The 26,240-nt window shown below is 44.4% G+C and overlaps 3 protein-coding genes across 4 annotated transcripts in view; 1 reads left to right on the top strand and 2 right to left on the bottom strand.

Moving 5' to 3' along the window:
• Positions 1 to 1,449: 1,449 nt before the first annotated feature.
• On the top strand, positions 1,450 to 6,125 carry LOC124627740 (putative proline-rich protein 21). Its single transcript, XM_053678982.1, has 4 exons — positions 1,450 to 1,519; positions 1,860 to 1,926; positions 2,500 to 3,504; positions 5,834 to 6,125. Exons 1-3 carry the CDS (start codon positions 1,450 to 1,452, stop codon positions 3,365 to 3,367), a joined length of 1,005 nt encoding a protein of 334 aa, XP_053534957.1. The 3' UTR covers positions 3,368 to 3,504; positions 5,834 to 6,125.
• Positions 6,126 to 6,540: 415 nt separating this feature from the next.
• Positions 6,541 to 19,106, bottom strand: hif1aa (hypoxia inducible factor 1 subunit alpha a). The gene is made up of 13 exons (XM_047154455.2): positions 18,350 to 19,106; positions 11,503 to 11,693; positions 11,066 to 11,211; positions 10,860 to 10,944; positions 10,666 to 10,769; positions 10,382 to 10,578; positions 10,164 to 10,270; positions 9,670 to 9,817; positions 9,171 to 9,573; positions 8,925 to 9,082; positions 8,743 to 8,836; positions 8,552 to 8,657; positions 6,541 to 8,411 (listed from the first exon to the last, which is right to left on the bottom strand). Exons 1-13 carry the CDS (start codon positions 18,379 to 18,381, stop codon positions 8,347 to 8,349), a joined length of 1,836 nt encoding a protein of 611 aa, XP_047010411.1. The 5' UTR covers positions 18,382 to 19,106; the 3' UTR covers positions 6,541 to 8,346.
• Positions 19,107 to 22,060: 2,954 nt separating this feature from the next.
• prkcha (protein kinase C, eta, a) overlaps positions 22,061 to 26,240 on the bottom strand; it is a 22,079-nt gene continuing 17,899 nt past the window's right edge. For both annotated transcript variants that reach the window (XM_053679228.1, XM_053679229.1), the window contains exons 13-14: positions 24,848 to 24,994; positions 22,061 to 24,579 (exon numbers count right to left, since the gene is read on the bottom strand). In XM_053679228.1, the coding sequence (XP_053535203.1) occupies positions 24,424 to 24,579; positions 24,848 to 24,994 (303 nt within the window). In that variant the 3' untranslated portion in view covers positions 22,061 to 24,423. The remainder of the gene's footprint in view (positions 24,580 to 24,847; positions 24,995 to 26,240) is intronic.

The following is a 26,240-nucleotide window of genomic DNA, read 5'->3' as shown; positions in this document are numbered from 1 at the left end:
GAGGTTAACACACACACTCTCACTCACATACATATACACTGATGTACATCACTGTTTGTTTGTGTAAAGGTGCTGTGTCGCCTCCTGCTGGTCTGGTTAGAGTATTACACAATGTATCTAGCTTTGTACTTTAATATACTTTTTAATCTTGTGTTAATTCTCATAGATTTCCATATAATTCATTAAGGATGATCAATTAATCACTATTTTGAACATGTATTATCTGATTAAGTGATACACAAAGATGTACTACTATTATTATTATTATTATTAACAGGATCTGTCTTTGATTATTGCAGTTTGCTGCTTTATTGTGATTAATTGTGATTATTAACTCAGTTAATCCCTGCAGCACTGGAATGTATTTTAGGAAAACACGGATTGTATCAGAAGAAAGGTTCCGTTAGGTTCTCTACTACATCCAGTTCTCAGCTGTGAGGTTCTGGAGCTTCAGGGCTGTAGGTGAATACGCAATAAAAATGACTGAACTGAGAGAACAAATTCAGATCTAAATAATGATAAGAAGGAACCACATGACCACACGGCCTCCACAATTCTCCATATTTTTCAAAAGATTTTATATTCGAATATCGTTTTATTTGTTTTTCCCTCTGTGTCTTCGTGATTTCATTTACGGAATAATGATCTCCGTGTGCTATTTAAATTACTAAGTAGTGAGAATAAAATCACAGGATAACAAGGAACAAATAATTAGGCCTGGCCTCCAATCAGGGTCTACCTCATTAGCATAAAACCAAAGACATCTGGGACCAGGGAAGCTACCATGGACTCCTTAAGCAGGAGTCTTTTTAAAGAGACCTGTCTGAGAGAATGAGGAGAATGAGGAAGGCGGGGGAGGGTGAGTGACCAGTGTGGGTGAGAGGTTTTTATACACAGTGTGTACACACCGCCGTCTTCATACTGCTACAGCGCCACTTTTTATTCTTAAACCTGCCAAAACACAGATTAGAACCAGAAGGTTCAGTAACCACAACACTGACACTCACGCTCATCTAACATTCCTCGGATCAGTGTCAGGTCCAGGTTTCTTCTCATTAGCATTATGCACCTGTTCCTTCTGTGGTGTGGTGATTTATGATGACAAAAGCCCACCACACGGGTGTAGTTTCTGTCTCTTGGTGGTGTAGTGGTTACAGTTCATGCCAATGATGGTGTTCCAGAAGGTGTGGGTTCTCTTCCACCTTTTGGCTGGTTTAAGACAAAAAAAAAAATCCTGCAGCCTCATGACGTGATTTGTGATGACAAAAGTCCAACACACGTGTGTAGCTTCTGTTGCTTGGTGGTGTAGTGGTTAGAGTTCATGTTTGTGGTGTGTTTTTTCAGGTTCTAAGGCACCTTTTGGCAGGTTCAAGAATCAAAAGTGGTGCTATGAAGGTGTGACGGAGGGCGTGGTGTGTAGGCCTCTGTGGCTCAGTTGGCTAAGTCATCATGGCTGTGGAGCAGGAGGTGCTTGGATCAAACCCCAAATGGAGTACTTGGCTGGAGTTTGGAGGTGGAGGTAGGTGGGTGTGGTTCTCTAGAAATTGCAGATGTTGTGTGTGTAGCTTGGGAGATAGGTGGAAGAATAGGATTGAGGGGGTAGATGTAGATGGAGTAGAAGTAGTGGAGTGCAGCCCAGGAATGTGTGGAGGATTAGGGTGGGTCTAAAAGAGAGGGTGAGGGGGTAGATGATTGGCTGTGAGCTCAGGATGAGTTGGAGGATTGTCAAGTTAGTTGTAGGAGTGGTGGAGTGCAGACCAGGAAGGGGTGGAGGACTAGGGTGGGTCTAAAGGAGAGGATTAGGAAAGGGGATTGTAGAAGGGTGTAGATGATTGTCAAGTTAGTTGTGGTGTGTCTAGGAGGAGCAGAGATCAAGGAGGGAGAGTGTACACCCTTCAGGGCAGAGGTGAGGGCTGGGAGGCAGAGGTGAGGGCTGGGAGGCAGAGGTGAGGGCTGGGAGGCAGAGGTGAGGGCTGGGAGGCAGAGGTGAGGGCTGGGAGGCAGAGGTGAGGGCTGGGAGGCAGAGGTGAGGGCTGGGAGGCAGAGGTGAGGGCTGGGAGGCAGAGGTGAGGGCTGGGAGGCAGAGGTGAGGGCTGGGAGGCAGAGGTGAGGGCTGGGAGGCAGAGGTGAGGGCTGGGAGGCAGAGGTGAGGGCTGGGAGGCAGAGGTGAGGGCTGGGAGGCAGAGGTGAGGGCTGGGAGGCAGAGGTGAGGGCTGGGAGGCAGAGGTGAGGGCTGGGAGGCAGAGGTGAGGGCTGGGAGGCAGAGGTGAGGGCTGGGAGGCAGAGGTGAGGGCTGGGAGGCAGAGGTGAGGGCTGGGAGGCAGAGGTGAGGGCTGGGAGGCAGAGGTGAGGGCTGGGAGGCAGAGGTGAGGGCTGGGAGGCAGAGGTGAGGGCTGGGAGGCAGAGGTGAGGGCTGGGAGGCAGAGGTGAGGGCTGGGAGGCAGAGGTGAGGGCTGCTTTTAAATAAAAGTTCACCCTGTAATTTCCCCTGTCCTTGAGTACATACTTACCCTACCATTTGCTCTCCCACTCTCTGCTCTTCCCCTCCTCTGGGTGCCCATCCTCCTGTCTTCTCTTTTACACTCTCAGTAGGTTGTGCACCCACCTCTTCCCACCCCCTCTATGTGCACATCCTCTTCCCCTAGGTGGGCATCCTCCTGATTTCTCAGTCACACTCTTTGCACTGCAGGATGTGCACCCACCTCTTCTCCTACCTACCTACCTATCTCCCTCATCCTGCACACTCCACCCACTACCACCACTGTTCCTGCACACTCCACCCACTACCACCACTGTTCCTGCACACTCCACCCACTACCACCACTGTTCCTGCACACTCCACCCACTACCACCACTGTTCCTGCACACTCCACCCACTACCACCACTGTTCCTGCACACTCCACCCACTACCACCACTGTTCCTGCACACTCCACCCACTACCACCACTGTTCCTGCACACTCCACCCACTACCACCACTGTTCCTGCACACTCCACCCACTACCACCACTGTTCCTGCACACTCCACCCACTACCACCACTGTTCCTGCACACTCCACCCACTACCACCACTGTTCCTGCACACTCCACCCACTACCACCACTGTTCCTGCACACTCCACCCACTACCACCACTGTTCCTGCACACTCCACCCACTACCACCACTGTTCCCTTCCTATCCTGCACCCTACAACCACCACTGTTCCCTTCTTACCCCCTTTCTCCAGACTCTTGTTGGGTTTTGATCCAAGCAGCTTCTGATCCACAGAAGCAACCACTCAACCAATTGAGCTACAGAGTCTCTTACATCACTCTCTTTCCATTACACCTTCATACTGCTTCACCTGAACAGAGACATAAGTTCTAAAAACACCCAGCAGAAATTCTTAACACATTTCTCACTCACCTCAGCCTGGACTCAAACGCTGTTCCGCTTCCTGAACCAGGTACAGACTTTACCCGCTGACCCAGCAGTCCACACAGAACACCTGCCTTCCTCACAAGGTTTATGTTTCACTTTATACCACCTACTGTCGCAGTTAATATAAGGAGACATCACAAACTAAATCTGACAGAAGCCTTGAACTGTGTTCCCCCCTCTCTCTCTCACACACACACACACTCACTCAGCACTTACCAGGTGAGCTACTGGAGCTGACATGTAACCAGCACTTACCAAAACACTTATCCTCCTCGTTACAGCTCACGCTCACTACGACTCAACCACCTGTAAAGAAACTCCAAACACAGACCAGACGAGTTTGTGGCTCAGGAGTAAAACGCTTGTCTCTGATCAGTACGTACTGAATGTCAAGCGTCAGAGCCTCACCGTGGAAAACTCTCCTGTGTGTGGAGGTTGTTTTCAGTAAGTTAAACTAGCAAAAAATCGTAATTATAACTGGAAGGAAAACACACGCAGTCACGTCCTAATTTAAATATATTATTTTAAAAGGAATAATATACAGCTTTATTTCAACCATGAAACGATATTCATTACCAAACACTGATTTGCGGGTTGAAGTGAACCTTGCTGAAAGTTTCACCTCAACTCTGAACCTCCGGGAAGGCGTCCAGCTTTTGGTCTAAAATATTCAGAGCCACAAAAACAGCCCCAAACCGTGATTCAGTAAGAGTTTAGGTCCAATTCCTGAGAAATTTCCATCAGTTCCAGATTTCTTGAAATGTTTTGTTTCTTCTTAGGTTCCTTGCTGAAGTGAAAAGTATTTTTAACTGCTAATGTCATTTGTATCGACAACAATCTGACTGTATTCACAGTTTGTTCAACTTTTAAAAATTGTTTTGTTTTTTGTTTGTGTGCATGCACGTATGTGTGTGTGTGTGTGTGTGTGTGCGCGCGCTTGGTTCTTATCCACAAAAAAACACTAGTTATCCCAATCTGGAAAAAGTGACAGCTCCTCCAAGGACAAATAGTTTTGTGTGTGTGGATGTGTTTGGGCTGTTCATGTGCATACGCCCACCCCCACCACCCACACACACACACACACACACACACACACACACACACACACACACCTTGATAAATTGCCAGAGATATGAAGCAATCAACCAAATTGGACCTCGCGTGAGTATTTTCCCCCACAGATGTGGTGTGTGTGTGTGTGTATATACACACTCTCTCTCTCTCTCTTTCTTTCTAGCTTATGAAACAGATTGTGATCCTTAAGTCGTTTCCCCCAAACTGCTTCCAAACTGCTGCTTGCACTTAAATAAATGAAAACTCGTGTTTTCTTGATACGCGAAGAATAAATCATGGCCATACCAGGTAGCGTTCCTATCTCAGCATATCCCCAAGTGTTTCACTCCTCTTACATCGCAGCAAATTACCAACGATTACCATTAAAAAAATTTAAAAGGACGACACACGATATATATGTTTATAGTTACATTTAATGTTGTGGAGCGTCCGTTTAAGTTACAGCAGCTATAAACAGTCCTTCCCTCGGCAGCTTCTCTTTTCCCCCTCTCTCTCGAAGATAATAAATTGTAAATAAATCGCTGCTTGTCATGGTAAAGAGAAATCGCAAAGTGTAAAAACCTCAAAAGCACAAGATTGGAATTTTACAAAGCTTTACATTTCATATCACCGATATATATTATTTGGTAATAAACAAAAATTTTTTTTGTTTTTTTTGGGGGGGAATTTAAAAAAAACTAATCACGCATCTATATTCAAATATTTTCAGCGTTCGAAAATTTAGATTCGGTTTTAGATATCACGCACAAAAACAACAACAATTCATGGAATTCAGTTTGCAATTTTTTACTAGTTTAGCATCCAGGTAATTGAGTCTGGGGTGATACCTAGCCGATCGGCGCACAGTATTTCAGTCACGTGAGTGCAGGAAAAACCTGCAGGAGAGGAGGAGGAGGAGAAGAGGCGCTGCTGTGTAAAATGGCGACAAGAGAATGTAGCGCTCTATGGTAGGTCAGTGTATTTATATAGATATTGGGGAATAATGAAGATTTGGAGCGTTATTATGTTGAACAATGCAGTTAGTTTACAGTGTTGTTAAACCAGACCGTTAGTTATAAAGGAAGAGCGTGAATGATCATCAGTGTTTCTAAAGGTAGACCTTCTGTTAGGAAGCGTGTGAAGATCCTGACCGCCATTTTACCTGTTAATTAGAGACTCATCGGCTCATTAAGAGTGAGTGAGCAATCCGGCAAAGTCCTGCTGCTGTTTCTGGCTTCCACGCTCCAGGAATATCTTATAGCCCAGTAGACATATAAATTCACATTATTATTATTATTATTATTATTATTATTGTTTGTCATTACATCCACTTATAATTGAATTCTTTCTCGTTGTCAGGTTGGAACACCGGTTGGATTTGTCCACCCTTCCTGGAGACCTGGATAGTAACAGGCTCATGGCTCTGTTCTGGAGATTCACTGAAGCTCTGGTGCCACCTGCTGGAGGAAGTCTGGTTATTAGGCTATGCAATTGATAAAATCTTGTAAGAACTGTTCAATGTATTTCTCTCAATTTGGACTTTTCAGAAGACGTTGTTAGACAAGTGGAAACCGGCCATCTTAATTAGCGTGCACGGAGGGGTGCAGACGAAACCAAGCAAAATAAAGTGCTGACGGGTGATTGATTAATATTCATTGTCGCCTGTTGATGTAATTCTGGCACCTTGCCGTTTCAACCGTTTTTTGTTTGTTTCATTCACGGGATCTCTTTATGAAATGACTAACCTTATCGCGTTTTGGGCGAGGCGGGAGATTCCGAGTTTCTGTTGGAGGTGGTGAAGATCTCTCAGACACAGCACGTTATTACCTGTATCTTTAATTAAAAAATAAATAAATAAATAAATGAATAAATAAAAAGAAACCAATAATTTAGTGCAAAATCAGAGGCTTGTACACGAGTTAATTTCTTTTAGGTAGTATAATGATCAGCTTTGATCTGTTTATACACGATTTACTTGGATTTTGGGATGCAGAACCCACCAAGTCCTTTAGAAAATAGTCCAGTAGAAGCGGGCTGGATTGCTCAGGAGTGCGAGTTCAGCGCTCTGCCTTACAACAGTTTATTCAACTTGGATGTTTGTTTCTTTAACGTGAATCACTTCAATAAAACTACTTTGAATTTCAAGAAGTTTAATAAAAACAAAAATAGTTATGAATATAGAAAGTAAACGTACAGTACTTCAATGCTGTGAATTCAAAAGTCCGTTACTGAGAATTCGACGGCTTTTAAAATTCCATACCGTGTCCTGAAGACTCCGGACACTGGAGACTCCTTCCTCCGTGATTTGTGTTTTCCTTCGCTAAATAACCTTTTTATTAAATAAAATCCGTTTATTGTCAGGTTTAGATTATGGAAGCAGCCCGGCACCAAAACCTGCCACAGCGACTTTAATCGTAAACACGGAGAGAGACATGGCGATATTCCCACATGACACACAAACACGTCAGCGTTCATGATTTACACTTAAATCGAGTGAATAACAGCAACCGTGAAACACGACAATTACCACGTGACATTTGTGCGTTTTTTCATACGGCCGCTTTACATTAATACACTGACAAATATAATGAACATACACACACACACACACACAATAAAATACATAATGTTAGCCTAAAATTCACATTTAGCCAACCTTTCATTTTTAAAAAGTCTATGTAGTTTTTATATATATATCTCTATATATTAGACACTTAAATCTGATCACACACAGATAACAGACATTAGACACACTGCTGTAACTGGACAGCTCGTACAGACATGTTTACTTTGGTTCAAAAAGGAGACAGGGGAAAAAAAAAAGATTTTGATTGACATTAATTATGAAAATTATATAGCACAAGCTGCTGGTAATTTGTCGACTGTATCTATAGTTGTGCGTCTAAAGCGGAGTGTTGCTTAAACACCAATATACATTAAAATCATTCACCGGTTTGGGGCTGATGGAACCCGAAGATGATGAATTTAAAGAAAAAGGAAAAATTCCCTTAATATAACACCTTAATATCAAAATACTGAAATGTGTTGTAAGGGAAGAGCTCCTCTTCCTAGAATCCATACATATGGAAAAATCTATAAAAGTTACGAAAGAAAGAAAAAAAAAGTTCGGGAAAGTTAAACAGTGTGGTGAAGTATTTAAAACTTTAAAAAGGAAACTATTTCAACTGAAAGTAAAACTCAGGATGTCATTCACACGTCTCAGCGAGTTATAGACTACAGTTAGGGGGTGGAGTTAGTGTTAGAGGCGGGGTTATTGTTAGGATTAGAGTCAGGGTTTGAGCTGGAGGGTCATCAGTACAAGTACTGACGCACTCGTGTATTTCAAGTGGAGGTCAGACGGCGGTAGAAGCGTGACGACACAATTGTTATTTAAGGCACAAACTATTGTCCAACAGTCTTTCCATATTATTAATGTTGCCATGGAATACACGCGACGCTGAAAGGGAAAATTACAGCTTATATTATAAATCCTGTTCTACTTTTCTTAGATCGTAGCGATTCGATTCGTTGTTACAAAATAAACGTATTAATATTTTATCGTATTTGCGCGGACATGGTCTCGTGAAGCCTACCGTGGCTTTAGTGTATCGTCTTACGCCTGGTTACTGTAGAGGCAGAGTTAGAGGTTGAGGTAGGTTTAGAGGCGGGGTTAGAAGCATATTTAGCATCAGCGTCAATCTCATGAAAAAAATCTCACCACATCACACTTGTTCACTTGAATTTCTACAAATAGTTTAGGTTTTTAAAAATTACTTTAAAATTCAAAATAATTCCATGTACGAGGGGATGAAACGGTTCTTGAATGGATTTGAGGTTTTTCCGCGCTGTGACAGCTGCGTTCACGTTACATCCTAACGACGGACGTGTGGGAGGGGCTTAATGATGGCTCCTCCCACCATCAGCTGGTTCAAGACGTCTGTGAGACAAGAGAGCAAACGTGTGAGTGCAGCACCAAGAACTGTTTTTATTTATTTTTTTTACTGTATTTATTTATGATGTATCAGATCCGTTCGCGTTTATACTACCGGATACACCGTTTTCAAAATCGGAACTCACCCGAGGGGAGCAGCAGTATAGTCAGAGTCTCCGGCATGGCGGCTGGTGGACGAGTCTCTGACACCGTGACCTTTGACCTCTTGACCTGAGGCGAGTCCGTCATCACCTGAAACATGGAACCCTGGCAAATAAAACCTCTGCTGTTGATTTTTACTCATTATTGTAGCATGACAAACGGTTCACACACGTACCCGCCCTGTGGCACGAGACCGAGACAGTGTTTCTAGTTTTCTCTTTTTCTCATTCGGCCGACTCGCGGAAGACAGATCTTCATCCGGCTGTTCTCTGAGATAGCGAGAAAGAATCGCTGAAACACTATTAATGTAGCAAACATTACTATCATGTTGAGGTGTAAATGTTGTGTTGCTCTTACCTGTGTTGTGTATCGTTGGGATTTGTGTGTTCTCTGGTGTTTTTCCGGGCGGAACCGAGATCCTCTGGACCCTCTACGCATGTGCGCGTGTGGAGATGATAATCATTGTCCATGGAGATGTAGGGAGCCAACATCTCCAACTCCAGATCCTCTACCACCTGAAAAAAAACAAGACAACTCGACGATCGACCAGGAAAGGACGCCGGGTAACGTAACCGCCGGAGTTTCGGCGCTGGCCGCTCTCACCTGAGTGGAACTGCGACCGGACGAGGCCGGAGCAGAGGATGATGGGAAGGGGAAGTCCTCCAGGCGGGGCAGGGTGCCACAGGGTGGCTCGGTGGGCGGTGACGGAGGCGACAGGACGCTGGTGGAGGGCATCATGACGTCGTTGTAGAGAGGAGCGTCTCCGAGTGCTGACGTTTCTGCCCCTGTAAACGACATACCCGTGTCAGCGAAGTCCAGTGTGACGTCAGCGTCAGGAGCCTGTAGCTCGGTTTCTCCCTCGCTCTTCTCCTCCTTCGTGTCCTCGTTTATCCGAGTCGCTGCTTCCTGGCTCTGTGTCTCTCTCTCTGTCTCGCACCCGTCCTCCTTCTCCTGCTTCATCGCCGACTGATGGAGAGAGAGAACCAGCTCGGGTTCTTCAACACCACTGCAAACGGACCACAGCTGAATTACCACACACACAAACACAAACACACACACACATCCATCATGTGTAATACTACACATGCATACACACACACACCTGAGGACGTAGTTAAGGCAGATGACGCACTGTGGTTGAGAGTTTTTGTTGTTGTAGATGACGGTGGCCTGAGTCTCCACCCACACAAAGCCTCCGCCTTTCACCAGCATACGGTACTGACCCGTACATGCCTGGCCCTTCACAAACACTACACACACACACACACACACACACACACACATTTCCATCGTTTTTAAATAGTTTTAAATACAATAAATTGAAACTTTATTTTCACCTTTGTTAGGAAAACTAGATTCTGTGAATATGCAAATTAGAAACAACCCTGCATGCCCCACCCCCTTCCTCCTGGCACACTACTAGCGCTATGTGACCCGCTTCAGCATTTGCACATTGAAGCTAATTGGCTGTTATACAGTATATAATGACACAGCATTATAGTCAGTAACTTTAGGGATGTTAAGCCCCACCCCCATTTCCTACTGCGTTACAGTCAAACTGAGTACAGAGAATCGTGTGTGTTAAACATTTCTTACAGTTGTGGTGTGTTTTGGTGAGACTGTCCGAGTCCAGAGCATGATAAAACTGGTACGCAGAACATTGAAGGAGATCCTCAGGGTCATAACCCAACAACGGCGTGATCCTAAACACACACACACACACACACACAGAATGAGAGAAGTTACTTGTCTAGTTTAAACACCGCCAGATGGAGCAGCAGCATCATTTGAACCATTTCCGAGGCGTTCCTCACCGCTCGTCGCAGTAGGAGAAGCGCATGTCGAGCGTGTGTTTGCTCAGGAACGTCCTGGAGTCGAGAAGAATCTCGATGTTGGCTGGGTGTGGGATCGGCTCACAGATCAGCACCAGGTACGACGCCGGTGTGCTGCTCTCTTCGCACACGCTCTTCTGCGTGCACTCCACACGGACATGACCGGAACAGTGGAGGACCTGGAGAGACGTTTTTCTGGAGATTTATTTCCTTGTAAATGTTTACAGTGTTTATTTTCTGTGTGTGTGTGTGTGTGTGTGCCGCGCCTTCCATGTAGCAGATCTGAGGTTGACGGTGCGCCCCCTACTGGTCAGAGTGCACTTCATCCGCAAAAAGAAACTCTGCTCTTCTCTGGTTTTCTTATAGGACCCTGAGAGAGAGAGAAATAAATTAAATAAAATGTTTACAGTAAAATAAGTTATGGATTCTGTGTGTGTGTGTCTGTGTGTGTGAGAGAGACCTGCTCTGTTAACCAGCACCTCTCGGACCTCTTCATGGTCGCATGGGTGAGTGAAATCAAACACACTCTGTCCTGACAGGTCGATCTATCAAACACATCAAAGAGAGAGACACAAATTAACATGTGTATGTAATTCATCATTAGTAAATTTACCGGTCAAGTGCCAGATTTATGTAATTGTATTACTCCGTGTGTGTGAGTGTTACCTGGGAAATCCCCAGACACTTGCTGACGGTTTCTGACGTGTAAACGACGTCTCCGTCCTGAGAGAGAATCATGAGGAAGCCGTCGAGGGCTTTCAGACAGGAAGCGCTCCACTGAGCGTCCAACTCGGACTGCTCGCCCATCATCACTACAGAAGGAGGAAATACGTGAAACCGTGGCGACAAACAAACAAACTGAAAATCAGACACGCCCACTAGAGATTGCGAGTGCGAAGGCCGATAGATAATATTCATCCGTCACGGACACCTGCGGCTCGGTGCGTTTTCAGCAGCGATGCCAGAAGAAGAAGTATTGTTTACATTTGCATAAAATTTACATATCTGAAGGCGATCTGAATACTACTGAATGTTTAAAACAATCACGGGTAAATTAGAACATAATTCCAATTTGCAGACAGAACGAGAGACGGACAGGTGACCTGTGTTGAGAGCCGAGCGCAGGTGCAGGTAACTCAGCGTGAGACGGATGATCGAGGCTTTATCGAGGCTCTCCGTGATGCTGTGATGGAGAGGAAGCTGACTGGCCAGCTGATTAAACACCTCCGTCTCCTTCACCCGCCTACAGCGTGCCGCATCGCGACACCTCGCCTTCCTCCGCTCACAGCTCTGTCTGCACAACACACACACACACACACACACACACACACACACACACACACACACAGGTCATAAAGCTGTAGTTTGCAGGAAATGGAGATATTTGAGACCTTTATCAAGAATAATCCAGTCAGCATCATCATCCAGATCATGGGTCAAAGCACAGGCACATCAAAGGTCATCTGAAACTGGTAGAAAAGGAAGAGAGTCACGGATCGTACAGGACCGAATAAACACAACACGGGCGCAGGCACACACGACGGGAGGGAAAGTGGTGCGAGAGGCGCGAAAGAACCGATAACAAGCAGAAGCTAGAAGAAAACTAAGGAAGGGTCTGGTCGCCATGGAGGCCGAGACACGAGGCAGGGAGGGCGAGATCATGACACGCTAAGGAAGTTTTTAGAATGATTGCTATCTATGGCCGTTATAAAGGCCGGGAAACGTGTCTGCAGGTTTAAGGACACAGCAGATGTCTCGGTAACCATGGTGACAGGGTGATCGGAGGATGGTAGATCACATGACGTCACAAGCCTAGGTTCACCTTTACCACCAAACTTCTGTTCCACAGGACGCAACGCCCGGGATTTTTAATCCACACTGCATTCACATTGAAGCCCTTTCTATTAACTCCTGTTGAACGCTCACATTGAAGTGCATATGGGAGAGAGAGAGAGAGTGTGTGTGTGTGTGTGTGTGCGCGCGTTGGAATCTTACAAAAACTGACACCAATGATGAGAAAATATACTCATGCAACTGAAAGCCACATCACACAGTGGTTTCCTTTCACAGACTCTCTGCCCGTCTCTCTGCCTGAGCGAGAGATACATTTCATCTCTCTCTCCTTTCCCCTCTCCATCTTTCTTACAAACTCTTGCCGCCTCTCCTCTCTCTCTCTCTCTCTCTCTCTCCTTTCCCTCATCTTGTTCTTTCTCTCCTCCGTCTCCGTTTTCTCTCGGTTATATTGATTCCAAGATTATCTTCTTCTGTTTGTTCTTACTCTTCTCTCCTTTCTCATCTCTCTCTCTGGTAAATGTCATCATGTCTACCATACACATTCTTGTGCTTTTGACCTTTTCCCTTTCTGTCTTCTCCCCCACTTATTTTTCCACTCTCTCTCATTTTCTTTGTGTTGTATAAGTCAGGTCTCTTAACCTATTCCTTCCGCTCTCTCATGTTCACATCCCTTTTCTTTCTGTGTCCTCTCTCTCTCTCATGTTCACATCCCTTTTCTTTCTGTGTCCTCTCTCTCTCTCATGTTCACATCCCTTTTCTTTCTGTGTCCTTCTCCCTCTCTCTCCCTCCTCTATTCGTGACCCTGAGCAGGCGGTTCATTTTCTTCTGCGAGTCCCTCGTTCTCTCACTCGATCTAATCGCTGGAGCACGGCGTCACGAACCAAAGCCTCAAGAAACATTATTTCTTGGTGTCACATTATTTTCGCTATTTTTTCCCCGGAGTTCAGGCTGTTTAAAGGGCAAAACTCAAGCAGACACACGTTGCGAGGCAGAGAGTCTCTCGGGAGAAACGCTAGCTACAGGAAGCCGTATTGATTGTAAATGACGATGGCGTTGCTCAGAATGCCAAAGAAGCCTAATGGATTACAAAACCAAATATAGGTATACCATCTACCTCGTGCTCCGTTCCTAATACAGCATTATAGAGCTTCTGGCTTCATTCCATCAGTCTACAAACACAGCATTACACCATAAAACAGCAAATACCACGTCAGAACAACATGTGTATTTATTCACTTATACCATGTCTGAATGCTCCATCCCGATTGGCTGGTTCAAACCGTATAATGCGCGGGTCAGTTTAATCACCGTTTTTAAATTAATGCACTGCCTATAAACTACTGTAACCATAGTAACGTACAGTTAGAGTAGCATAAAGTCACAGCGAAGTGAAGCACCCATCACTTCTTCCATCCCCCTCATAAGCCCCCCTCCTCCTCTCTCTTCATCTATTTTCAATCTGAATCATTTCCCATCCCCCCCTCACTTTCTCTCTCTCTCTCTCTCTCTCTCTCTCAGATCTGTCCCGTTTGTCACTCGTCCCCTGGAGCAATAGTAGAATGTGATTACGACTTTATTGCTTTTCTGCCTCGGCTGCTTTAGTACCTCACGGCCTCGAAACCAACAATAACAAACGTTCGGCAAATTGAGTCTGAAACGTGAAAGCATGAGCTGTTTTTATCACTTCAGTTATTTAATCCCTGTGCTTTCACTTTAACACCCAAGTTAAAACCCGGACAAGGATAATAAATTGGTTAAACGCTGATTAATGTGTGTGTGCGAACTCATGAGTTTATCCAACGCTTTCTAGCACGAGTAGAATTATTATTAAAAACAAAGCAATAAATAATCAAATGAGCAAACAAAAATAAAAAGATCCAGCAGACAAACAATTTGCCACCACGTGTCTAGTCTCAGCACAAGATAAGCGAAATACATCTCGTACACTTTTCTGTCCACGAGCTTCAGAATCTCTTGCACACCTACATGCACCAGTTACAGACAGGGGGGGAAAAAACAACTTTTGAACTCTGACTTAAATCGTGCATGATATCATGACGAATAAAAAGGGTTGGACTGCTGTGGAAGTCTCATGAATTTTGAGGCCACATGGTCACATCAGATCTGTATCAGATTTCCGGAGCCGAATATGGTCAAAATCAGAATTGAAGACAGATCGGTGTCGTATGGCATGAACAAGATGGTATTTGGGGCACTTCTGTCCAGAGTGTGAAGGCTCCAGCATACTCGATTGCAGAGGTGACGAAATCATCTTTACAAGCTTATAAGCTTGCGTGCTTTCTGCGGTCCTACACGGCGTATGAGAGCTCCAGTACTGAAGATGGGGCTAGTAGAAAAGAGAAATAAGACGCAGGTGAGACGTGAGGCCATAAAGCGAGGTTTGAGGATGGTGAGCTTAGCGTGCTAGTGAAACCTATTCCATTCATGGAATGAAGCCGAACTGGGCACGCGTTGTGTGAAACGACCAATCACAGGTCGCGTAGCATGTTCATCCAAGTACAAGACGTCCATAGGCGGCAGAATTATGTCGCACTGTTTGTGGAAGAACACCGCTTCTACGTGAAGCTTAGGAGAACCTAGTGAAGAGAGCTGGTGGATGGAGAACTAGGAAGATATTGGAGACTGTGAAGAACAGGGGGGTGGGGGTTGTTAACCTTCTCTGGCGTCTCCTCACACCCCTGGTGATGACAGCAGCACTGACACGGAGCGCCTTTACCATAGAGACAGAGTGTGTGGAGGTGTCAGGTGATCTACTGCAGAACCTCCCACAGAAACACTGGATTAATGAATGAGTGAGGCGTGTGTGTGTGTGTCAGTAATGTCTCTCGTTCATTATTCCCAGTCTCACAATCTAATTCCCCTTACTCCAAACATTCAAATTAATCAAACTAATTAACTACTGTCGAGCATCGCGTCGCATGCCGCACGTGGGGGTGGTGGGGTGGGGTGGAGGGTTGTTTTCTTCTTTCTCTAGAACATAGCAGCAAGAAGGCAGAACCTTGAAACTAGAAGGACCAGAGGAACCTGGAAGCAAGCAACAAGCTAGTAATAGAACCAGGTAACCTCAGAAACTACAAGAGCCATGAGAACTAGAGGAAGAACTAGAGAAGGTAGAATACAGAACACTAGAAGAATGAAGGGAATGGAGAACAGCAAGGAAACCAAGGGAAATATAGAGAACTGGAAGAACCAGGCCAAAAAGAGGAAACAAGAAAAACTGGTATGGGAATTGGTGGGAATAGGCGCAGGGTCTGAATTCATTCCCTGTTCACTGCATAGTGCACTGGTTGTGATCGTTATCTACATCATTACTGCAGTTTCCCTCAGGATCAATAAAGTTTCAGTCCATCCATCCATCCATCCATCCATGGCTGCCTTCCGCCATGTTGATTCTGACATTTCTTCCGCACCAGTCCCGTTGCGTTATGGGATAACGTAGTATCTATTGCTTCCATACCGCAGAATCTCGGTCATTTCTCAGCTAATGTTTTATGAACACTGAGAATTTGGACATATTTGGACTGCTTTTCGCCTACTGTCTAGTAGGGCAGTAGGGATATCCGGACGCAGCTTCGCTCACGATACAGCTACAAGTACGGTAGCAGCGATGGCGAAACCTCAGCACAACGCAGAAAGAACTTCCCTCGTTACCTCAAACTCGCTTCGCAGAACGTTGGTGTTTATTTTCCGCACAAGACGTTTTCCGGATCAGGAAAAGATTAGACTTTAATCGCAGGTCTACCGTTCGAGGATCTTTATCGTACTATCGCAGAATTCAGCCAAGGTTTTATTGGGATCTCGTACAGGGGTCTGTGACGATGAATAATCTTAAAAGGCAGCTGAAATCTCCGCCTTAAACCAGGCTTTAGAAGAGAAAGGGAAAGTAGGAGAACTGAGGAAATGAAACAAGGTGGTGTGTGTGTTTACGAGTTTTTAAATAATAGCGATGGAGGAGGAGGAGGAAATCACACAAGTAGTGATCAGCGATTAATTACAATTGTAAAACCCAACTCATCTCCTTTTAGACTGCGATGGCTTTGTGTTTCAGTCCACTTCACTGATTCATTGCTTGGTCTTACCTTTTAAACCTTTTTTTTGATTGGGGGGGTGGGGGGGCATGATGGAAAACTAGGACACTGTAGATTTTCATTAAGGGGATTTTATTTCAAGCAAACTGGTTTTGCTTGTTTAAATCCAGTTTTACTTAGTGTAGTGTTTTATTTAGATATACAGTTGCGAAATCAGATATATTATATTACACATATTATTCAGATATACAGTCAGAATTATTCAACCCTCATTGCAAATGAGGTTTACTGTCAGAATGTACAGACTTTCAGCTGGTTGCGATGAACAAATCAAACAAAAGCAGTTGAAGTAGTTCAACACGACTAATGCGTCAAGTGGTTTCCCCAAATTCAACTGAAAATGCAACTTATAATGATTTCTCCGATCTCAATTATTCAACCCCTTCATGACGAGCATCTTTAGTACTTCGTAGAGAACGCTTTCGCCGTTATGACCTGCTGCAAACGAGATACAGAGATTCTGCAGCGTTCCTGAGGAATCTTCTCCCGTTCCTCATGAGCAATGGCCTCCAGTTCAGTAATATTCTTGGGTTCGCGTGCTGCAACCGCCTTCTTCAAACCCCAGAGATTTTCTATGGAGGTCAAGCCTTGGTGGACTTTGAGGTACGCTCAGGATCATCGTCCTGTTGGAAGGTCCGATGACGCCCAGCTTCAGCCTCCTCACAGACGGCAAGAGGTTTTCTCCTAGGATTTCCTGATACTTCGATGAATCCATCTCACCTTCCACACGCTGCAGGTTTCCAGTGCCAGAGGATGCAAAGCAGCCCCAGAGCATCACCGAGCCACCACCATGCTCGACTGCGGACAGAGTGTTCTTTCTTCATTCTCCTTCCTCCAGACGTACCGCCGATCCATCGTGCCGAGAAGTTTCATCGCTCCACAGAACAGAATCCCAAAACTTCTATTATTATTTATATGATTATTTATATGATTTTGAGCGACTTTTCTTGTGCTTTTTGGTCAGTAGTGGTGAACGTCTTGGAGTTCTGGCGTGGAAACCTTCTGCGTTTAGTACGCGCCTTACTGTGCTCACTGAAACCTCAGTGTCTTTTACACCGAGTCTTGTTGCAGGTCTTTTACGGTCACTCGAGGGTTTTTCACAACCTGCCTTCTCAGAAATCTGCTTGCAGACATCCTTTTTCTGCCCCGTCCAGGTATTTAATGTATTTTCTACCCCTAGCCAGTTCAGGTATTTCATCATGTGTTCCAGATCAAGCACACCTGGTGCAACTAATGAAGGCCTTGATTAATTTAGCATCAGGTGTGCTTGAGACAACACCTGTTTTGCATATTCGTGCTGTTGTGAGCAATTCTATTCAGGGGGGTGGGTGAATAATTTTGAGACTGGACAAATCATTACTTATACATAATTTTGACTGCAACTGTACAACATTATAAATAAAAGATGTTCTGAAGTCACGGAGGGATGGAGTAATGGTGGTGGTGAGGACGATGGTTGCCGAGATGATGACGAGAGCCGCTGATCATATTCTGAACACGCAGATATAAAAGCTGAAATATGTAAATGTTGTGAAATACGTAAACTGATGTGGAAAAAGAAACCCGAGATGCAATTCAACATTAAATCCAGACAAATGTCCACAAATACCCTGCTTGAAGCTTACCTAAGACGTGTTTAGCACTTAATATAATTATAGATTATAAATTTCCTCCAAATATATATCCAAAAGCTATAGAAACATTATTATTGTTTATTATGCAAGAGATATCTCAAATATTTACAGTAATCGGCAGAATCCCAAATGGATCCATACTCCCTAGATAAGCTCCCTACACAAGCTCCCTACATCCATCAGGGAATAACGGCGCTGTGCACCCTACCTAGTGCACTACATATACAAGTGTGACATTTTGGGATTCAGCCCCATCTTCTACTTACCTCAGAAAACGACACCACTTCCAAATAAAAATGAAAGACTTTTCAGTCGCTTAAAAAGATGAGTGATGCCAGTGTTATATCGTGTAATAGTGTAACTGCTCCATGCAAAACTGAAGAAGAAGAAAAAATCAGGTGTTTTTAATTTACCTTTTCTTTTCAGCTGTGGCTCCTGAAGTCATTATGTAGATTAATCACCGGCTCACGCAGATTATTGACCAACTCGGTGATCAATAAGAGAAGGAGGGGAGGAGGGGAAGGGAAAAACGCGAAAAATAAATTAATAAATTAATAACTAAATAAGCGAGAAAACCGTGTCAGAAAACGTCGCGTCGTGATGCTAAACTTTTAGCCAAACAACCTGACGCCTGCTCGGTCTCGCGCGTCGCTCGCTGGGGATCACAGGCACGAGAGCGCGCGAGTCTCTGTGTCCGAAGTCGTCACAAGGCAACGGCTAACGAACGTCTCCCGTATTTCTCACGTTTAAAGGCAATTTTTTTTCACCATTTCTCCACACTTCCTTACTCCAGTCTCCTGCGTGAAGAACCCGCACAGGATAAACCACTTTAGTGCCGAAACATTAAATCATTGGAGCTCGGATGAGGAAAGTAAACACGCCCTCTCTGATACCGACGTCACTTGACAGCCTTTGAGTCCACGCCCCCTTCAAAAACGCAGGCGTTTACTGCGTTTGTATTTACATACATCTACATATTCATGATTTACTCGTGTTTGAAAATGAAATTGCCTGGCAAACACGTCGGTTACACATTTTGTGTTGGGATGCTGACATTTTCTAACGTGTTTATCCCACGGCGCTGTTGAAATTTGGATCCTGATTCAAATTACACGGTTTATAACTTTTGTGAATTTTGGTGTGAATATGTTCGACTTAAGGGGCACACGGCCGCTTAGCACGTTAGCACGTTCGCCTCAGACCACCAGGGTTGTGGGTTCGATTCCCACCGCTGCCCTGTGTGTGCGGAGTTTGCATGTTCTCCCCGTGCTCCGGGGGTTTCCTCCGGGTACTCCGGTTTCCTCCCCTAGTCCAAAGACATGCGTGGTAGGCTGATTGGCGTGTTCGAAGTATCCGTTGTGTATGAATGGGTGTGTGAACGTGTATTTGACTGTGCCCTACGATGGACTGGCACCTCATCCAGGATGTACACCACCTTGCGCCCGACGCTCCCTGTGACAGGCTCCAGGTTCCCTGCACCGCTGTAGGATAAGCAGTATAGAAAATGGATGTTCTCCTTAAGGTTATCTATAAGCTGCTGCGCTCCACAACAATGACAAAATTCACTGCCTTTAGAAGAGATACACAGTCTCTGTCTACTACCAATGCGGATCAACAACTTTGATGACATCATTCCGCACTACGGCTTCTCGTCAGTTTTTCCGTCCAATCAAATTCTCTCTAGAACCTGAAGCGTCCCACCCCCAAAGGCTAGACGCTGTCGGCGATTTGTAAAGTGGGAGGAGCCACTCAATATTTCCCTGCCTGACTTCCTGTGTCAGATGAAATTACGTCAACACACCGAATAACGCTGCACGTTTCAAGGGCACTTCACGGTGACTTTAAAGTGCTTGTTATAGTTTCTATAGTAACAGTTCATCCACAGGGCAGACGATCCGGATAATCTAAACCGTTTAAAAAACGTATTGCTATTTAATAAAGTGTATAATTGGAGACCTTTATTTAACGTTCGTGTACGGCGTTTCTAGTTTCCGACGTCTTCAGGACAGAGGAGTTTACGCTTCTTTGTGGTCTCTCGGTAACACGACGAGAGGCGGGGGAGGAAACGACCGTTTATGGCTGTTATACAAAGAAAAAAGTTTGACGTAGTTTTACAGCATTTAATTGTTAACAAACTGCTGCAGTATAACGGGAATAAAACAGTCTGAGACATGCAGTTATAGGAAAATAATCAACTTAGTACTCAGAACGTTACTATAACAGCGCTGAACAGCACAGTGGTTTATTCTTTGTGAGAAGACTGTTGCAAAAAGACTCCTAGTTGCAGTTTGACAATTTAATAAGTCTCTATGCTGATGACGTAAAAGTGATAATGAGACAGAATCTTTAGGAACATCAATGTTTTCACATTTATCGTTTATAAAAAACAATCTTACATTAAATGCGGTGAACGTGGTGCTGTCTGAACACTCCTAATTCTCCAGTTTGTAATTTAATAACGTCATACATACGTGTCAGAAGTATGAGCACGTCTGACCATGACCCCCGTACGTGCTTGCTGATCATCCCATTCCAGATTCCTTCCCCCTTTACTGTTATAATGCGCTCCGCTCTTCTGGGAAGGCTTTCCACTAGAATTTGGGGCGTGGATGTGGGGATTTGTGTTCATTCAGCTACAAGAGCATTAGTGAGGTTGATGTGAGGAGACTCCAGTTCCAGTTCATCCCAAACACGTCCAGTGGGGTTGAGGTCAGGGCTCTGTGCAGGACACTCGAGTTCTTCCACTTTCACACACCACGTCTTCATGGAGCTCGCTTTGTGCACTTTGTGTCATGCTGGAACAGTGTTTAGACCTCTTAGTTCCAGTGAAATGAAATTGTGTGCAACTTTGTGGTAATAGTGTGAGGAAGAACCACATGATGGTCAGGAGGCGCATCCGATACTGGAGACTAAGATGAACCGATTAAACAAGTGGATAAGATTGAAGACCCAGACCTAGAGCTTTCACCAAACCCAATGTGATGTAATCTAAAATGCTGTCTTGCTCATCACAAGGTAGTGAAGGATTTCATTAAACGATTTAAAATGATCGATAAGTCTACACCACCAAATTTGTCAGACGATGCTACAATTAGCAAACGAGTCATTTGGGAGTCGAAAGAGTCGCACGCATCGGCGATCCGATCGGAGCGCTCCGATTCGCTGGAAAAAGCAGTCGTTATCTGATTCTCCTGATATCTCTATCTCTACGCTGCCTATGCTCTTGAGAATGAGAATGAGAGAGAGAGAGAGAAACACAATTCAGTCTTTCTGCCTCATCATTTACCAGGGCAATGAATCAGACACAGCCATTAGGAGGAGACATTTGTACCACAGTGGAGCTCAGGCTGAGCGCCAAAGTGCTGAATCCAGATCCACAAGATGTCATTAACCCCCCCCATCTGACATCGTAAAGGGGGAAAAGTGATACTGAGGTGCATTATCCTAATTATATATCAAAAAAGATAACAAATTATATACTCAACACCCCATCAAACATGGTAATGTGATATCCAGGCCTGCGAGAGGAGCATTATCCAAGCCTAATGAAATATAAATAGAGCATAAATGATACACCTGAGCGCGAGGCATGTTGCATAACATCAGGAAATGCTTTTATGCTTTTTAAATGAGTAAAATCTAAGGGTTTGACTAATTCTTAACAATTGTACGCATGTTAAAACCATGCAATTATGCACTTTATTATTGAGCCAGTGAGAAACGCAAAATATTCTCCAGTCTTTTGCTTCAGATAGGGACACCGCTGACGTACGGCAGCCCGAAGAAACGTACGCGCGCTTCAGGATGGGTCCGAGGAATCGCTCGAGCCACTCGTTTGGGTTTTGATGCTTTCCTGCACGCAAATGACACCGAAATCATGACTCAGCGTCACACGTACAGAGAAGGCGAACGAACGCGTGTCGCCGCGTTCCCTCGGCTAGCGAGAAGGTAGAGTAATAACGACTCAGACTCTGTACTGTTCTGGTCATCCACTGGGAAACGGGCAGCATTTCCTGTTTGCTTCGGCGAGATCATTTCCTCCTCTTTGGATTTCGGTTCCGAGTCACTTAAAGGTCCGTTTTGTTTTTGCCGCGCCGTCAAGCGGCCCATGAAACACCACAAAATGGTTCTTGAATCCTTTTATTTAGGAGCGCATGTGCGACCCAAACACAACAAACAAAACAGGTATAAAAACACAATAAACGAAGGAAAAATGTTTGACTTGACACAAAGTGCTTCCAGTGACCGTGAACAAACACAAAACGGAGTGGGTTCGGTTTTAGAAAAGCAACACTACGTTAAGAAATACACACACAATAACATGAATAATGCGAGAAGGAAACATTTTAAAGATACCCATCTGATGCCCCTCCAAATTCTCACTTACCATCCGATCCCCGTGAGAGACCTGTACTACCCCCTTTTACGACCCCACTGATACCGATCACCTCGTTACATCCGTCTGATACCCTTGTGATGCATGTTCTACCTCCTTAAAGTTTACCCCCTCCATCGTAAATACCCCATTACCCCTACATACCCCTTCTGGTCACCCTGTCTCTTCGTTTCTCCTTTCTGACACCGCTCTAATGGCTCAATTATCCTTCCAATGCCCCGTTTGCCTCATACACCCCTCTAATACGCCTTCCGTTTCTTCTCTGATCCCCATGTTACCCCGTACCTCTATAATCAAATCATAATTTTACCCTTCGCTCCTCTGACACCCCTGTAACCCCGTCTATAACCCTTCTCACAGCCGTTACTCCTCTCGAACCTTTCATCAATACGTACATTTTTCCAGTGAGACTCTTCTCATACCCCTGTTACCCACTTTCACCCCCTCGTGCCATTCCAATGCCCAAAACACCCCAATGCTAAGCCTAAAATAGCCACCATATCCTCATTTTTACCCCCATATTCTTAGTGATCTCCCCTTTAAAGCCCCTGAGCAGTTGTGATTTCGAAAAGAAAGGTCACGGGGTCACGGCGTTCATCACCATCCAAAGAACGATAACAGAAGCTGGAGGCTTTTCAATAACACTGCCACTGCCGAGAGCGTAACACACTCCGGCCGACGTTGAATAATGAATTAATAACAGGCGTAATAAAAGATTTATAAGCAGTAAAAATACAAAAAAAATAAAAAAAAACAACAACAACAACAACAGTGCCCCAGCTGTTTATAACCCAGAGTTCTTAAACCTGCGAGAGAATTCAGACTACAGTTTTAACCACAAATAAACACAGAGTTTGTCTTTAACGCTTTAATAAAGAGCTGAAGACGTTCAGGGCAAAACTTCATTCTGAAGATCAGAGGATCCAAGAGCTGAAGAGAATATGCAGTAAGATCAAAGCCCATCGCTGGCTCGACAAGGGCGGAGCTTACGTTACAGTCCTTCAGCCGTGAAATTCACATCTTCACGACGACGTCCCGCTGAGCTACACAATACAATAATTTAGTGAGATTAGCTAAACTAAGATAGCCAGATACCTGCGCTAATGCTAAATAAGTACCTAGCTAGTATTACTTAGCTAACCATGGCTAGTCTAATTAAAAATTAATGTTACCTAATTACAACTAGCCAATATTACTAGCTAAAATTAGCTAAACAATTATAATGCGTGACTAAAATTTGTTTCCTGCCAAGCTGTACATCCAACTAATGTAAAAAAATTAAATAAATAAATGGCTAGTAGTTAGCTGAGCACATTGCAAATGTAACTTTAGCTCCGCCCCCACCGACCCAGCGTATTATAAATCTCAGACCAGACGAACAGACGACGATTTCTTTACATGCAATACTGAGACAGAGTTCTTTTTTCTTTTTCTTTTTTTTTTTTCTTCTTTCTCTTCTGCGCTGAAAAATGACTGGAATTTGATCATCCGAACATTTTCCATCATATTTTCTCTCATCTAATAAAAGCTAACTTTAGCGACAATAAAATGCGTTTAAGACTAATCATTTCCAGTGACTACAACAGTCTGACAAAGTCTTCACTAACTTTGGTAGGAGTTTGAATACTTTGTTTTTTGTTGAACAGAACGCTACGGTTTAAGCAACGTGACGTCGTGGTCCTTTGCGTACGGCGTTAATGCGTTCATTTTCTACGGTCGCTGCATCAACTCAGCTACGGTTGCTAATAAGTGTCCAAGCCGAGCTTCCGACCTGCTGCACGTTCAGGAGCCGTCGCGGTTCACATTTTGAATTTTTTTAAATATATAAAATTTGCTCCTATTACATCTCGTCTCTGGCGAGTCCCGGGTTATCGTTAGTAATATCGGAGCGTTTCCAAAGCCAACCAAACGCTCACAGCTCACGTCCACGTCTCACGTCACAGCTTAGCTTTCGCCGAGTCTGACACGAGTTTGAACGCTCGTGTCGGCCGAGATAAATATTTATTAGCACGACGTCGCGACTCGACCGACCGGACGCCGTCGTCGTCCTCCTCCTGCGACGCCGCATCGTTTTTCTTCGACCGTCCTTTACTATGTGCAGAACTCCAGCATTTCCTCCGAGGTGAAAGAGAAAGCCTGGAACTCGTCCTGGTTGATCTGCGGGATCACGGCGTCCTCGATGGGAGTCAGAACTGCGTCTTCGCTCGTGAAGTCGGGGTCGAAATTGTTCACGTCCTCACCAGTTTTCTGTTCAAACACAACATTTTGATGATGACGAGAGAGAGAGAGAGAGAGAGAGAGAGAGAGAGAGAGAGAGAGAGAGAGAGAGAGAGAGAAAGAGACAGAGAGAGAGAGAGAGAGAGAGAGAGAGAGAGAGAGAGAGATGACATACTGTATTTTTTATCCACACTAACACGAAGCACGTTTTGTTAGCCGGCTCCTACAACTACACACAAACTACGCTTGTGAATGAATGTAAGCGCGTGGGATTATTCATCTCACGACTGTGACTCACGATTTGGGGTTTAAACGGAGGCTCGACCTCTCGCCGTTTCAGCTTGTCCCAGTCGATGCCGCTGAAGAACACGTGCGCCGTGACGGCGTTTTCTCCACCGTTCGCCGCCATGCAGCCCAAACGACGAGTCGGGTTCTTCATCAGGAACTGCAGATGGGACACACTGACATCACTTCCTGTCCAAGACATCAGCTAGGACGGAACTGAATAAATGGTACTGATGTGTCTGATTACCGTGCACGCTTACTGACAATTACAACTCTAACACTCGGAAATGTGGTCATCATTAATATTCTCTTCATCGTTAAATCAGTTTATTTTTATGACCACCACAACGCCACAGCAGCTAAAGTGACCAAAGCTGTGATTATTCTGCGGAAACACGTGAAGGATTAGCGCTTCTGCTGGATTCTGCTCCACGTCATTAAAAACACACGCTGTAACCTTTATGATGATTAGTCCTCTCGTTTGCCCGAGATCTTTTAAGAATCCGAGTTCATTTTAAGCGCAAGTGTTATCATGATGTCATGAAATGCAAGAGCCAATAAGGATAAAGTATGCAAATACCGACCATGCTGTATCAGTTTATTAGGTGTGGCTGGTGTTTAAAATGATATTTACAGTACATGATGTGGATTTCTCGATTCGGAGATTAAATCAACCAACTGAACATAAAAACTAATGATGGTTTCTGTTTTTAACGCTTTTATTGATCTCCGAGAGGCTTCAAAGCTGAGTTTAGACGCTGTGCCATAATGATACGATTATTAAATTATCACAAATAATTCATTTAGAAATGAATGTTTAATTCACCTCGACACTTTTAATAATTAACTATAAACAAATAACTTTATGCCTTTAAAATGTTTTGTGTGTGTGTGTGTGTGTGTGTGTGTGTGTGTGTACACACAACATGAGTAAATGAAATGCTTTCATGTCCCACCTCGTTATTTAATTCATTTGTGTGTTCATGACCGTTTGCATGCGAGTTTGTTCTCATGGTGAACCGTAACACAACTCAAGCCGCATTTGAAATGCGAGTTGTTTTTCTTCACACTAATGTGTGTGTTTGTTCATGAGATCTGGAGTCAGCAACTTCCACCACGCAAAAAATGCTGACGTAAACAAAAGACACGGAGCGTCCTGGATTATTATTACACGGAAAACTTCAGGGGCGGGGACACGCTCTCATTCCGACTCTCTCTCTACTCTACGTGCATGCAGTGTGTGTCTGACCAATAACTTTACTTTGAGGTGTGTGTGTGTGTGTGTGTGTGTGTGTGTGTGTGTGTGTGTGTGTGTGTGCGCACGTCATCGCTTTAGGGATCAGACAAACAGCCAGATTATAAAAAACAAAAACATTAAAAACAAATTAACATTCTGGGGTTTGACA

Source organism: Ictalurus punctatus, chromosome 3 (genome assembly GCF_001660625.3).
Source record: "Ictalurus punctatus breed USDA103 chromosome 3, Coco_2.0, whole genome shotgun sequence".
NCBI classification, from domain to species: Eukaryota; Metazoa; Chordata; class Actinopteri; order Siluriformes; family Ictaluridae; genus Ictalurus; species Ictalurus punctatus.
The sequence above is the reverse complement of the archived record's forward strand: the minus strand, read 5'-3'. Positions and strand labels throughout refer to the sequence as shown.